General features: G+C 38.4%; 1 protein-coding gene across 1 annotated transcript; it reads right to left on the bottom strand.

The window, feature by feature from the left end:
- Positions 1 to 4,387: 4,387 nt before the first annotated feature.
- LOC131223751 (uncharacterized) lies at positions 4,388 to 5,538 on the bottom strand. The gene has a single exon (XM_058219253.1). It carries the CDS (start codon positions 5,063 to 5,065, stop codon positions 4,451 to 4,453), a length of 615 nt encoding a protein of 204 aa, XP_058075236.1. The 5' UTR covers positions 5,066 to 5,538; the 3' UTR covers positions 4,388 to 4,450.
- Between the last annotated feature and the right edge of the window lie 9,498 nt (positions 5,539 to 15,036).

Here is a 15,036-nt window from a genome sequence, read left to right as displayed (position 1 = left end):
ATGTTGGTAGTTGAACACCACGCATTTGATGACCACCACTTGGATGGGTGGAATCATGTGATGTACTTGAGGAGAATCATTTGGACGGCCTGGATCGGCCTATCCATGCCACATGTAGAATGGATGTCTTTCCACCATAGTCACCAATTAGACGATTGAGGAATTTATCAGCATCACGGTTTATCACTGTAAACTGAGTCATCTTCCCTACAACATTAAGAGGACGGATCCCCCACAACTAGGGCTGTCAATGGACTCGTTTTCGACTGGGCAACCTAGGCCAGGCCTAACCCAGCCCAACAGAGCCCAAGGCACACGGCTCATCCACTGGCCCAAAATCTCCAGGATGAAAAAGTCCAAACCTTTCAGTGTCCAACAAAGAAACAATTGCGAGAGAAAACACAGCATGGGTTCAATTTAACTAATAGAAAGGTCAAATATTCTATGGGTGGAATCTGCATATCTAGAAGATTTTTTTGGCCTATAGGCAGTCTGCTGTGAGGTCCATTATTCCAGCGACTTGGATCACTGAATGGTGGGCCCGACTTGTATTAAACTGAAAGCCCAAGCATACATCACTTGGCCCGAATATTGTATAATAATGGCTTATCAACAGCTTTAAACTTGTGGAAAATAAAAACAGTGGTTCATTTTCAAGCAACAGATCTTCACTCTGCTACACAAAACTCTTCCAAGAATAAATGCTGTATGCGTATGGGAGAGCCATATATCATGTGGAACCAAACATGGATATCATTTCGCCAAAAACTCGGGCAGTTCAACTACTTGGTAGGCTGTGAAAACAATGGATGGTGCAAAAGAATTGCAAATTTTTAGGCCATCCATTTCTTTTATTACACATGTGACCCACCCTAAAGTTGAAAGCCTAAGCCTTTCGGCCGGATGATCTGCATGGTGGGTCCCACCTACTACATGGCTGATGTCCCAAGTGTGTCAGGTTAGCGAGTCTGGAGTTGCATGTAGGGGGAATGCATGAGGCTAGAAATTTCCATAAGACGTAAATATGCAGTGGAAATTAGATGTCAAATATTCAATAAGAGTTAAAAATTTAATCCAACAACAGCTTCTCATATGTTATAAAGAAGGGTAAAAAATGTAGAAATGATAGAGCATGCATGCTATCCTATTGTCTGCAATGATGAGATTGTGGCCTGCCTTGATCAGCACCAAGTGAGCTTGCATGCTGAGCAAGCTCAGAGACCGTAGATTTGCAGGCCAAAGGCCAGACAGGACCATCCATTTGGTGCAATTTTGTACCGTGGCCCATGCTCAGTGGAGCTCAATGCAAACAGGAAGTTCATTATTTAATCCCTCAGGCAAGGCTTCAAAAGTAGGTAGAGAAGGCTACTTAAATAACATTTACAACTGAGGTCAGTACTGTCTCTAGATAGTAGAAAAGAAGACAAATGTCTGCCTGAGGCACTCTCTTGGCCTGTAAATTGCTTAAAAGAACATTTTCAAATGATCTATGTATTACACTGCCAGTGTTCTAGTTGCTACCTTCATTGAAGGAAGAAGAAGCAAAAGATCCCAGTTCTAAGTTTCTGATCAAATATGAAGGAACCTAACATCCCAGTTCTATGTTTCTGATCAGATCTATGAATTGTTTACAGGTCTGTGGAGACAAGAGAAAGCCCAGAAGGTTAGCTGTAACTTCTTTTTTCACAACATGAGAAATATAGCTAGCTAGAATCTAGTAAGTCTTTTGAATCCCAAGAGCACTATAAGCCTCATGCTTTTAACTAGCAAAGTGGCAAACTTCTACGATGGGCTGCATGGAATGTCCCCATCAATCTTCATCTCTTACATGGGCTTTGGAACTTGCCATCGCAGAGATGATGATGATGGTGATTAAAAAGGTGTTCACGGTATCAAAAGTTAGAATTGAGATTTACAATGACAATTAAAGAAGACTTCATCCAATTGAAAGCAATTACCACGGGCTTCCACCAGGGATCAGCATTGAGCCCTAACCTTTTCACATCGGTTATGGATGAGTTAACAAGACATTTGCAGTAAGAAATCTCACGGTGTATGTTGTTTGTAGATGACATGGTTTTGATTGACAAGACAAGGGAGGGTGTAAACACGCAGCTAAATCTATGGAGGTATGCTTTAGAATTGAAAGGATTTAAAATTAGTCGGACTACAACAGAATACATGAAGTGCAATTTTAGTAAAAATAGGAGTGAAAACAAGAAATTTTTAATATTGCTCAGCAAGAAGTTTCCCAAAATAACAACTTTCAAAACCTTGGGTCAATGATTGATGAGGATGGAAAGATTGAGAAGGATGTTGCTTATAGAATTCAAGCTGGGTGGAAGAAATGGAGATTTGCCTCTGGGTGGAAACTGGGTGAAAGAAGTTTACAGCCCTTAAAGTGCACATTCCCTAATGCCCAACAGATGATCCTCCCTCTTAGCTTTTTGAAAGACCATCTCCAAAGATGTCGATCTACTGCTGAACATTCTTCCACTCCCTTCAAATGGACCGGCTAACTGAAAACTTTGCCAGCTTCCATAAGCTCTTAACCTTCTCTTCTGAAAGCCTCATTTTACAGTATGGATAAATGCCTATGTCAGATTCGGCATAATCCATTGCACCTTGAAAAGGGCCAACATCTTCCACCAAATTGCTGGAACAAATCCACAATGCAAAAGGAGGTGATTCACCCATTCTGAATCCTTCGGACATAAATTGCACCCATTTGTAATCACCATGTTTATGGAGCAGAGGTGATCGATTGTCAAAATTTTATCATAAGCAGCTAGCCATGCAAGGACAATCACAACAGGGGGCCTGGAAGTGGAAACTGCCACAGATCATAGTTCTAAAACTAGGTGGGTCATCTTGAAACTCAGCCCAGTCAACTTGAGTCAACCAGAACAATACGACTCCACCAAGTCATTTGCTAGCCAGGGTATCATTTTATTTTTTTTTAAAATTTTTTTTAAAAAAAATGTGGGAGGGCTAAGGCTCGAAAAAAATCCTCAACTTCAGCCATTTTCTTTAGTTCCGCCATTTTAAATACTTTTCTGATTATTGCCGTTCTAAATGCTCATTGTTATCTTAAATATAATTCACTAAATATCGAGTCGAGTCAGATAAAGACCCAGTTTACCAACCCAGCTGGATGCTTTGTTGAGTCGAGTCGACTTTTCAAGCTTTTAAACTATGCCACAGATGCGCCAGGAGGGGAGTTCGGTTACAGTTTCCTAACTAAACACCATTCTAATCAAAGTTGAAGAAGAAGCCAGAAGTATGTTAGAGTCCGCTATGTTGTGAAATAACCAATGACTAGATCGATGATTGACTTTGTTCATCTCCAACTCTCCCCTGCTATGGACACCTCTTAACAGCCCCAAGTTGCTAAGAAGCTGCACCACATGCCCATGCACATCTTCACCATTACTACCAATTTATTGTTCATTCAATCTGCATAGGCCATAGCTCACTACATACCAAGTGTAATTAAGAGGAGGACACCTTTCGTTGACCACACGAAAGTTTTTTTGTTTGTTGTTTTGAGACATAGGAAAGAGTATATACATACGACAAAAGACACAAAAACAAACACTCTCTTAAAAGAGTCCAACTAAATGAGACAACTCTCAAAATAGCCTATACTAAATTCCTAATTACTTTCCTAATCATAACCACAATCTTCAACTTATCCTACTTTACTATGAATAACTACAGACTTGCCAACTCAGATCCCAAGCTAAGCTGCAGTTGCAGTCTGGTATACATCTTCTCCCCAGATTGCACATCTTGCTATGAAACGTCACTACCCCATAAAGCCTTCAGCCACTGAAAGAGCTCATTTTCTGCTTTTAGGGTGAGTTTTATAGTTGCACCAAGTTTAAAGTGAAAGCAGCAACAGATTCGGGTGCAACAGAGAACTAGCAGCACACCCATGGTACACAAGGTATACATTTATGCCAATCAAGATCATCAAAACCATGTCCCATTCAGAATGGAGCACCATGCAGAAATCACACTAAAATTTGTTGGGTCTTTACTATCCTCTCATGTTAAATTTGAAGTGTGACTTCTTTATTAATCCATCCATCTAGTAGCCACGAATCGGATGGTGATGACTGTCTGATCAGTGTGATTATTGGGCCATGCTCCATTCACATGGCCCCCATGATTTGGACTGTCCTGATTGACCTACACATGCCATTTGTACAATGGACATGGTGTTAGTTGTCAATCCTCCCTTAAGTGTAATAAACTCAAACTGATTACATTTTTCAGTACCCATTTCAAACACAATTCAATGGCAGAAAATGGCAGTAATAAAAAACATAAGGATCACAAAATTACATTTCAGTACTAGAGAGCCATAAATCATACTAGCAAATTCTCGCGAACCAGGGAAAATCCCAAACTCTTTCAATCGTAAAATCTTTAATAACAGAACAATTCAAAACTTGGTTCTATATTTACAATCAGATTTCCCCACTGTCCGATTCCAAACATTTATCGACAGATCGCAATACGTATACGAAACCAAATGATGCTTGAAAACATTCAAAACCGTGACCCTACCGGCAATCCTAGTACTGGTTTTCAGAGGCAACGTACCAGAGAGAACATCAGAGTACACGTTAGAATCCAACACCAGCCTGTCCGCCATCAGTGCCAGTGTAGCGTTCATGTCCATCGTCTTGTGGGAGAGTATCTCCCCTGCCGGAATCCCCGCCTCTCCAACGATGCCGTCCCTGTAATACAACAAGGTGGAGCTGTTCCCGAACCTGAAGCTCGCGGGGTTCGGGTTCTTGACTGAGATGTTCAGGTCAAGGGTCACGTTCAGATCGACCCGCAAATTGATGGGGTCGAGCGAGACCTGCATGCCTGACAGCTTCACGGAATTAACGGTTGTGATCGCATGCTTCGGTTTGAAGACGGTAAATCCTAAAATCAAAAGGATGAGAAGAACGAAAAGAACGAATGCGGAGATTGCGATCCAGATCTTTTTGCGCTTCCGACTTCTAGATAATTTGATACTGTTCCGACCATTGGCAGAAGAAGAATCCATCGGAAATCATGGAACTTCCCTAAATAAAATTAAAAATAAAATAAAACAGAAACCTCTGATTTTGAGCTTGAACAGGCAAATACAACGAAACGATATATTAAAATAAAAACTGTATCAGTCTGTAAATTCAAGCTCGAAGCGAAAGAGAAGGGATATCCACCGAGAAAACGCTGTATATCTCTCTAATTGAAAACCTAAGAAACCTCAAGAATCCGTGAATTCAATCTCTGAACCGTAGAGAAAAAACACATACATGGAGAAAACGTGTATAAATCTGCTCGAAAAAAGATCTACAAAAATTTAGAAAAATAGAGGAATTCGATTTATGAATTGAAATTTGAAGAAAAAAAGTATGAAATTATCTGATGGAGGAAATCTCATAACGCCCTAGAAGAAAAACCTCGGAAACCCTAGAAAGCAAGACAGAGATGGAGAGAATCTGCTCGGAAATGAAATATGGAGGAGTGGAGAAATGAAATATGGAGGAGTGGAGAAATGAAATCGAAGGAGGATTTTTGCTCAAAAATCAGAAAGTTTGGGCTGTTGTATCAGATTTTGGGGGTGAAACCGTGAGAAATTCAAAAGCTTACGCAACCCAACCAAAAAAAGCGTAAAAGGGTTTGCTGTTGCTCTCTTCTTTTTGAGGTGAGCTCATGTCGAGGACGCGGTTTCGCTGGTGACGCTGCCGGTAGTCAGTTGGCTACTCGTTCGTGCTATGTGGACCCCACCCTGGTGTATGTGTTTTATCCACGCCATCCATCTATTTTAGCGCTTGATAAATAAAAAATAAATAAAATTGAGATAGATATAAATCTCAGGTGGACCAAACTGCATAGGAAAACAGTAGTGACTGAATGTCCACCGTTAAAAACCTCTTATGCCCACTGTAATGTTTATATGGGAAACGGATTAGCTAGTGGCCTACCCCTGCCAATGGCTAGTAGTCGGTGCTACGTGGTCACGGTGTATGTGTTTTATCCATGCCGTCCACCCATTCTTCCATATCATTTTATTGTATGAGCCTAAAAATAAGATTGATGTAAATCTCAAGTGGACCGCATAGTGTTGATTGAATGCGCACCATTAAAAACTCACCGGGGCCACGAAAGTTTTAGATCAAGCTGATATTTTTTTTCTTTGTCCAAGTCCGTATCACCCGACCAATGTACACATACATCAGATCAGGCCCCACAGCACCAAATACATCACACAACAACACCACCACCACCTAATAAACATTGCTTTAGTTTTTCTAACCACTCGTGAGATTTCTAAAGCCCTCCCCTTTGGTTTGGATGATTACAAATACCTCTCCATTGTAACAATGGATTCCTTGCATCTTTCCTCAGGCAGATCAATGGCATCTCTATCTTTTACCAATTTTCACTCCTTCACTAGTTATAGATACATGGACTTATGTAGTATATATATGTGTCGTACAAGCTATTTAGCATGATTACTACAGAATGAAAATGGACAAGAATTTGGAGGCTTTTTCGTAATGATGTGACCCAACTAATAATTGGATCAGATTTTTTGCATCCAATATTTATGATGGGAGGGACCTTTCTGAATTGGTTGAATGCCATTTATACATGATAGTGCATCCCACGTGGTAAAGAAACTCCTCATATGAGGTTATTTTTATCACTTTACTACGGACTCCTCTGACGTCTCTGTATGGGAGGTCCTTGTGATAATCTAGATTTAAAAGGTGGTGTTTACAGTTATCATCATGTAAAGGGGAAATGTTTGTAATTGTTTCATTTTCATATATTACAAAAAATGTTGATTTTATATAAAATATATTTTTTAAAATAAATATAATATAATATATAAAATGTTTGAAAAATACCTTTTAGGAGGTTTTTAAGAATAGTCCCACATGGGAAAGGGAAGAGAAAAAGATGGTTTAAATGAAAATAGTGGAGTATTATAATATTTACTTACCTATTCCAAGGACTATGGACCTTACGCACTGGAACACCCCGAGCCCAGGCGAGGGCGTGGGCATGTGAGGCAGGCTCGGGCTCAGGCACGAGCTCAGTGTGAGGGCGTGGGCATGTGAGGCAGTGTGGCTGTAAAGGCGCTAGTGGTGCACTTTGCACTTCGCACGTGTACGAGTTACAGTGCGACTAAGTGGCTAAGGCAGATGGCTGGGTGAAGGAGAGACTAGAGGACTGAATGAGAGTCCTCCAGAATATATAGAGGGCTGAGAAAAGAACTGTTGCAGAAAATTTGTAACAGTTGTGCCATAAGTGCAGGTTCCAGTTGAAACTGTTGCATGGCTAGCCCAACAGCTAGAAAACGGCTAGCTATTGTCTCACAACAGTCAACTTGCAGCAGATTAATGGCACATGCACAATAATCAGAAAACGGCCATAAAACGGTTAGTTTTCTCCAACAGCCAGAAAACGGTCATGAGATTTATTTCTCTGGGCCATGACTCCCAGCCACCATATCCTATAAAAGGAGGGCCTCGATGGGTTTCCAAACAATCTCACAACCCAATCCAACACTACCATACGAATTAAGACAGCTCACTACTCTCTCTATACTCCAGTAATTCTAGCAAGATAGCAACGGTTAAACTTTTACAAGAAGAACAGACCAACAGTATGGTCTAGAACGATTCAACTGAACCAATAGCTGAAGACTTGACCAGTGCAGTGGTCTAAATCACAATTTTCTTCTTTTCTTTCTTCTGGGATTTTTCTTTTATTGTATTTCTGCCAGACTGAGTGTAATAGAGTTCCAATAGGTGGGCCTTCGTGTTTGCTGAACGCAGACTCACACCAGGCTCGTCATTTCCTAGAAGCGATTTGCCTGTAACCTATCAGCATACTCAATTCACTTGAGTATGGGCAAATAACGCTTTAAGGACAGCGTTTCAGACGTGCTTCAGCCTGTCCATATTTCAGATTTATTTGTAATTTTTGGTTTCCACATTATATAGAAATTATATCAATCTATATAATTTCCAACAATCTTAAAGCGTTATTTTGATGGAAGCCGACAGTGTTTCATCCGTCAAGTTGATGAATCAGGACTTGATACATGTTGATCTGTTCGATAGAACCAATTCTACAATATGGCAAGACAAGCTGAAATTTCTCTTGATGGGGCTAAAAATCTATTACATATTAGATCCAAATCTGCAAGCGCTACTTAAAGCATCCGACACAGACACACCTAAACAAGTGGCCGCCCGCACCAAATGAGTCGAAGACAAACTCTTATGTCAAGGACACATTTTGAACGCGCTCTCTGACTGCCTGTACGATCTGTACCAATAGACATCATCAGCAAAGGAGATATAGGCTGCTTTGGAGTTCAAATACAATATTGAAGAAGAAGGTACCAACAAGTTTCTCATCGCTAGGTATTTTGACTTCAGCATGGTGGATAATAAACCATTGCTGCCCCAAATCCAAGAACTGCAGCTAATAGTAAACAAAATTAAAGCGATAAAAATTAATCTTCCCGAATCATTCCAAGTCGCGGCTATAATCGCTAAATTGCCTCCGATGTGGAAAGACTATAGAAAGAAGTTGCTGCATAAAACTAAGAACTACACACTAGAACAAATCTAGAAACACCTTAGAATTGAGGAAGAATCCTGTAACCGCGACAGAAAGAATGATAACGGGAATTCCTCGTCCAAGGTACATGCAGTAGAGAACACTAATAACAAGAATCCCGAAAAGGACGATTCCCTGAAACCCAATACAGGAAAATTCAAGAAAAACACCTAAAAGAAGAACTAAAAGTTCAAAGGCCCATGTCATGTCTGTGGAAAAATCGGGCACTATGCTCAAGTATGCCGATATCGCAAGTCTAAAAAAAAGGCAAATGCAGTAGAAGAAAGCGATATTGTGTTTATGATCACTGAGGTGAATACTATCCAAGGAAAAGTTCAAGTTGGTGGTATGATACTGTCACTATAGTACATGTGTGCTACGACAAATCAGCCTTCAAAACCTATGAGGAATTGACCGATGATCAAGAAGTCCAAATAGGTAATGAAGTCCGATCGAAGGTCGTCGGCAAAGGAACTGTCGAACTGATATTCACTTCTGGAAAGAAAGTGATTCTGACTAATGTATTGCATGTCCCATACATGAGGTGAAATTTAGTTTCTGGGGATCTTCTAAGAAAACCAGCATAAAAGTTGTGTATGAATCAGGTAAACTGATTCAGTCTAAAAATGGAGGGATATGCTTGTAACGGAATGGTTAAGTTTTCTCTGAATGAAAGTAGCACTTCTGCGTATATGGTTGAATTCGCTGGACTGTAGCATGATAGACTAGCCCATATAGGGAATAGTAACTTGAAGTTCATGGCTGAGAATGATTTAATCTCATACATAGATAATGAAACCGATAAATGTGAAGTGTGCATACGATCCAAAATGACGAAGAAACCTTTTCCAAGTGTTGAAAGATCATCTCAAGTATTGGATCTTGTGCATAGTGATATCTGTGAGTTAAACGACATTCTTACTCGTAGAGGTAAACGGTACTTCATAGCCTTTATAGATGATTGCTCTAGATATGTGTATGTTTATCTGTTAAAGAGCAAAGATGAAGCATTGAACATATTTAAAATATATAAAACAGAAGTAGAGAATCAACTAAATAAGAAGATAAAAATTCTCCATAGTGATAGAGGAGGAGAATACTTTTCAAATGAATTCGATAACTTCTGTGAATAACATAAATTGATACATCAATGTACAGCGCCATACACACCTTAACAAAACAAAATAGCTGAAAGGAAGAATAGAACATTACTAGAAATGGTCAACTCAATCCTAATAAGAGCAAAGTTGCCACTAAATCTATGGGGTGAGGCACTACTTGCAGCATGTCATATATTAAATAGAATTCCGTCTAAAAAATATAAAATATCTCTATAGGAAACATGGAGAGGTAAAAAACCTAACCTAGGATATCTAAAAGTATGGGGGTGTCTTGCATACTGCAGAACTCTTGATCCAAAAAGAACTAAGTTAGGACCAAGAGCTATTAAGTGTGCCTTCATAGGGTATGCACAAAATAGTAAAGCTTATAAACTTCTAGATATATAGTCTAATACAATAATGGAATCAAGAGACGTTGAGTTCTTTGAAAACTCACTATCCTTGGAGTCAAAGGATAATGAAATTCAAACTCCTGATAGAGAACCAGACAGTATAGCTCCACAAATAGTGGAAGCTCCTATTGAACCTCGTTGGAGTCAAATGACAAGAATAGAGAAAAGTCTAGGTGATGACTACATAGACTCACAACGTGTCATTTTCTATCTTGTAGAAGGAGATAGAGAAAATGTTATTAGAAAAATACCTATAGTGATAACTATAGAAGATGATCTTAAAACATATAAAGAGGTTGTATCCTCTAGAGACTCGGCTTTCTAGAAAGAAGTTATAAATGATGAAATGGAATCCATAATATCAAATCAAACATGAAAACTAGTAAACTTACCTCCAGGTTCTAGACCCATAGGTTGTAATTGGGTATTTAGGAAAAAATATCACACTGATGGGACTATCCAAACCTTTAAAGCTCGATTAGTAGCTAAGGGTTTTAAACAAAAAGAAGGGATAGATTATTTTAACACATACTCTCCTGTAGCTAGGATAACATCTATTAGGATATTATTTGCGCTAGCTTCTATACATCATCTTCACATCCACCAAATGGATGTAAAGACCGCATTCCTGTATGGTGACCTCAATGAGGAGGTATACATGAAACAACCTGAAGGTTTCGTTCTACCAGGAAGTGAAAACAAAGTATGTACATTAGTCAAATCTTTGTATGGATTAAAACAAGCACCAAAACAGTGGCATGAGAAGTTTGATTCAAAATTACTATCTCATGGTTTCAAGCATAATGTAGCTGACAAATGCATATACTCTAAAGTAGATGGTAGCTATATCGTTATTATTTGTCTGTATGTTGATGACATGTTAATAATAAGTAATAAAATGGAAGGTGTGACTGAAACAAAGAGGTTTCTATCTTCCGTATTTAAAATAAAGGATCTTGGACAAGTTGATACCATCCTAAGTAGTTAAAAAATATTGTGGGGGTTATGCTCTGCGTCAATCTCATTATATTGAGAAGATACTACACAAGTTTAACCATCTAAATAAAGGAAGAAAAAATCTCATTTGATCCAAATATCAAGCTAAAAGAAAATACTGGAAGAACAGTTACACAATTAGAATATGCGAGTGCTATAGGGAGTCTTATGCATGCTATGCAATGCACTGGACCTGATATCGTATATGCTGTGAGTAAACTTAGTAGGTTTACTAGTAACCCCAATACTGAACACTGGAATGCAATCAGTAGAGTTCTTGGTTACTTAAAAGCAACTAAGGACTTAGGACTATTTTATTTAGAGTTTCCTGCCGTATTGGAAGGATATACCGATGCGAGCTGGATATCAAGTGCAGGGGACAACAAGTCTACTACAGGGTGGGTATTCACCCTAGGAGGTGCAGCTGTATCTTGGGGATCAAAGAAACAGACTTGCATAACGCACTCAATTATGGAGTCTGAATTTATAGCCCTGGCTACAACAGGCAAAGAGGCTGAGTGGATAAGGGATCTTCTATTAGAAATTTCTTTCTATGTAAAGCTTATATCAGTTGTGTCACTACATTATGATAGTGAAGCTACATTAGCTAGAGCCTATAGCGGCACATATAATGGAAAGTCTAGACATATCAGTCTTTGACATGATTATGTCAGATAATTGATTCGAGATGGAATCATTACTATTTCCTATGTGAAATTAAGCAATAACCTGGCAAATCCTTTTACTAAACCTCTACCGAGAGAGGTAGTAAAGACTACATTTAAAGGGATGGGGTTGAAACTCTTCAACCAAAGTTTCACTAGTGATGGTAACCCAACCTAAAGTTAGAAAATTTCTAATTTTAGGTTTAATGGGTAAGAACAAGTCACTAATATATGAAAAGTTTTCAACACTTAATTATAAAACTTCATCCATAATAGATAAGTGTTGAGCGTTACAAAAGAGGGTTGAGTCTTAGAACTCTTAATGAAATTCAGTCTATAGGACAAGTGTCTTATAGTAAAGGAGACACTAGAAGAATTTCACCTATATGAACGTAGAGATGGTGTCGTCTCTCATGAGAGTTAGGAGTTTTCTCTCAGAATCGTTCACGAATTAGGATAAGCACATGGCCATTAATTGTGCTGAGCAAGATTGTGGGAACTTTAATAAACACATATCGAATATGTGTGTGGTTTCTCTGACTCTATTATCTAGGAATAACTGGTTCAACGTTACGACTACCAGTCACTTCGACAGAGTTTTGAGATACTTACACTAAGGAAAGATTAAAATCGAAAGATATCTTTCTTTATGCATATAAGCTGATTATTCTGGCAGAAATGTTTAACTGAGAAAATATATTTTTATAAAAATCAAGTGGGAGATTGTTACAAAAAATGTTGATTTTATATAAAATATATATTTTAAAATAAATATAATATAATATATAAAGTGTTTGAAAAACACCTTTTGGGGGTTTTTAAGAATAGTCCCACATGGGAAAGGGAAGAGAAGAAAAAGTAGTTTAAATGAAAACAGTGGAATATTATAATATTTACTTAACTATTCCAAGGACTATAGACACGCATGCGCTTGCGCTCGCGCTCGGGCTCGAGCTCGGGCATAGGCACGGGCACGAGTACGAGCACGGGCACGGGCTTGAGCTCAATGCGAGGGTGTTGGCATGTGAGGCAGTGTGGCTGTAGAGGCGCTAGTAGCACACTTTGCACTTCGCACGTGCGCATCATGTCGCAGAGGGTCGCTCCCTTCGCGAACCGGAGCAAGACGTGTGCGAGTCGCGGTGCGACTAAGTGGCTAAGGTAGATGACTGGGTGAAGGATAGATTAGAGAACTGAATGAGAGTCCTTCAGAATATATAGAGGGCTGAAAAAAGAGCCGTTGCAGAAAATCTGTAACAGTTGTGCCATAAGTGCAAAGTCCAGCTGAAACTGCTGCATGGCTAGCCCAACAGCTAGAAAATAACTAGCTGTTGTCTCACAACAGTCAGCATGCAGTAGATTAATGGCCCATGCACAACAGTCAGAAAATGGCTATAAAACGGCTAGTTTTCTCCAACAACCAGAAAACGGTCATGGGATTTATTTCCCTGGACCATAACTCCCAGCCACCATAGCCTATAAAAGGAGGGCCTGGATGAGTTTCCAAACAATCTCACCACCCAATCCAGCACTACCATACGAATTAAGACAGCTCACTACTCCTCTCCCTATACTTCAGTAATTCTAGCAAGATAGCAATAGTTAAACCTTTGCAAGAAGAACAGACCAACGGTGTGGTCTAGAACGGTTCAAGTAAACCAATGACTGAAGACTTGACCAGTGTAGTAGTCTAAAATCATAATTTTCTTCTTTTATTTTTTTTGGGATTTTTCTTTTATTGTATTTCTGCCAGATTAAGTTTAATAGTGTTCCAATAGGTGGGCCTTTGTGTTTGGTGAATGCAGACTCACACCAGGCTCGTTGTATCCTAGAAGCGATTTTCCTATAACCTATCAGCATACTCAATTCACTTGAGTAGGGGCAAATAACGCTTTAAGGACAGTGTTTCAGACGTGCTTCAGCCTATCCATATTTCAGATTTATTTGCAATTTTTGTTTCCACATTATACAGAAATTATATCAATCTGTATAATTTCCAACATCATATACACTAGTACTTTGATTCTTCTGGATGTATTATCTTTTGATATTTTCATATAGCCAATTTTGTGTTCTATAATTAACAAGTTCTCCATAAGGTGGGTCCAATCATATAGATGACTTAGCTTAACATTTGGGCCGATCACTCAAGCAATATTGAATAAAAACAAATAAAAATGAATAGATGAATTTTAAAGTGATGAATTTAAAACAATTAGGCTAAGTTTTTATGAGTTATTTATGTTTGTTTCTATCATTGTGCCCAATTAAATGAGCGAATCAACTTTGTTTCTCAAGCTTAAACATACATGTCGTTCAACCTTTTAATGATAGCTTCGATCTAGCATGCATGGGCCACATAGAACATGTGATGGCGTGTCGCTGGGCATACCTCGTTTACTTCATCTAGATTAATTATTCTCATCGTCTCTACATTTTTTACTTAGATCTACTTTTTTTAAACTACATTTACTTCTCTTATCAACATCTACCTATCTTGAAAATAGTTAAACTTTTTATGAAAGATTTCATTATCTAGTTTTTATATAGTATCTCTAAACTTTATAAATAAATCATGTAAAAAAAATTATATTAAACTTTATGACACCATTAGATTGTTATTATCACATATACATATTTATTCATTAGATTATGTTATGATTTTTCAATGTTTGAGTTTATGTATATTGATGTGATCATTCGATGATAATGTACGCGCATGTCATTTATGGAAATATATTTAGTTGAATCAAATAGATTATTAAAAATAAAATAAAAAATCAAAAAGAAAATAAAAGAAATGAAATAGAAGATTTATAGAGTGGAGTCAAGGTGTGACGTGAGTCACTTAGCTTGAAATTGACTTTGCTCCCCTTGGACAATGTCCCAAGTGCAATAGGTTTCCAGAGCAATCAACCTCCAGGATATAACAACTATGACCCAATCCTACCAGTGCACTCACTGTATCTGGGCATGAATCACTTGTTGTTTAACCCAAAAGTGTTGAGTTAATTCAGTGATGAATTCATCAACCAAAACTCGTAAAACGTAAAAGGAACACAAAAAGTTTTTCACAAGAGAATAGAGAATTTTTTGTGTCTTTAAAAATATAATGGAAGTCCTTATATATACTCCAAAGTGGTGCATTAAGCACCTTTTTGAAAGGGTTTTGTCCATTGAATTTAAACCCAACATGTGTGACCAGCTGACCAACCATAT

This window comes from Magnolia sinica, chromosome 13 (assembly GCF_029962835.1).
Source record: "Magnolia sinica isolate HGM2019 chromosome 13, MsV1, whole genome shotgun sequence".
Lineage (NCBI taxonomy): Eukaryota > Viridiplantae > Streptophyta > Magnoliopsida > Magnoliales > Magnoliaceae > Magnolia > Magnolia sinica.
This window is presented reverse-complemented; position numbering and strand designations above follow the sequence as displayed.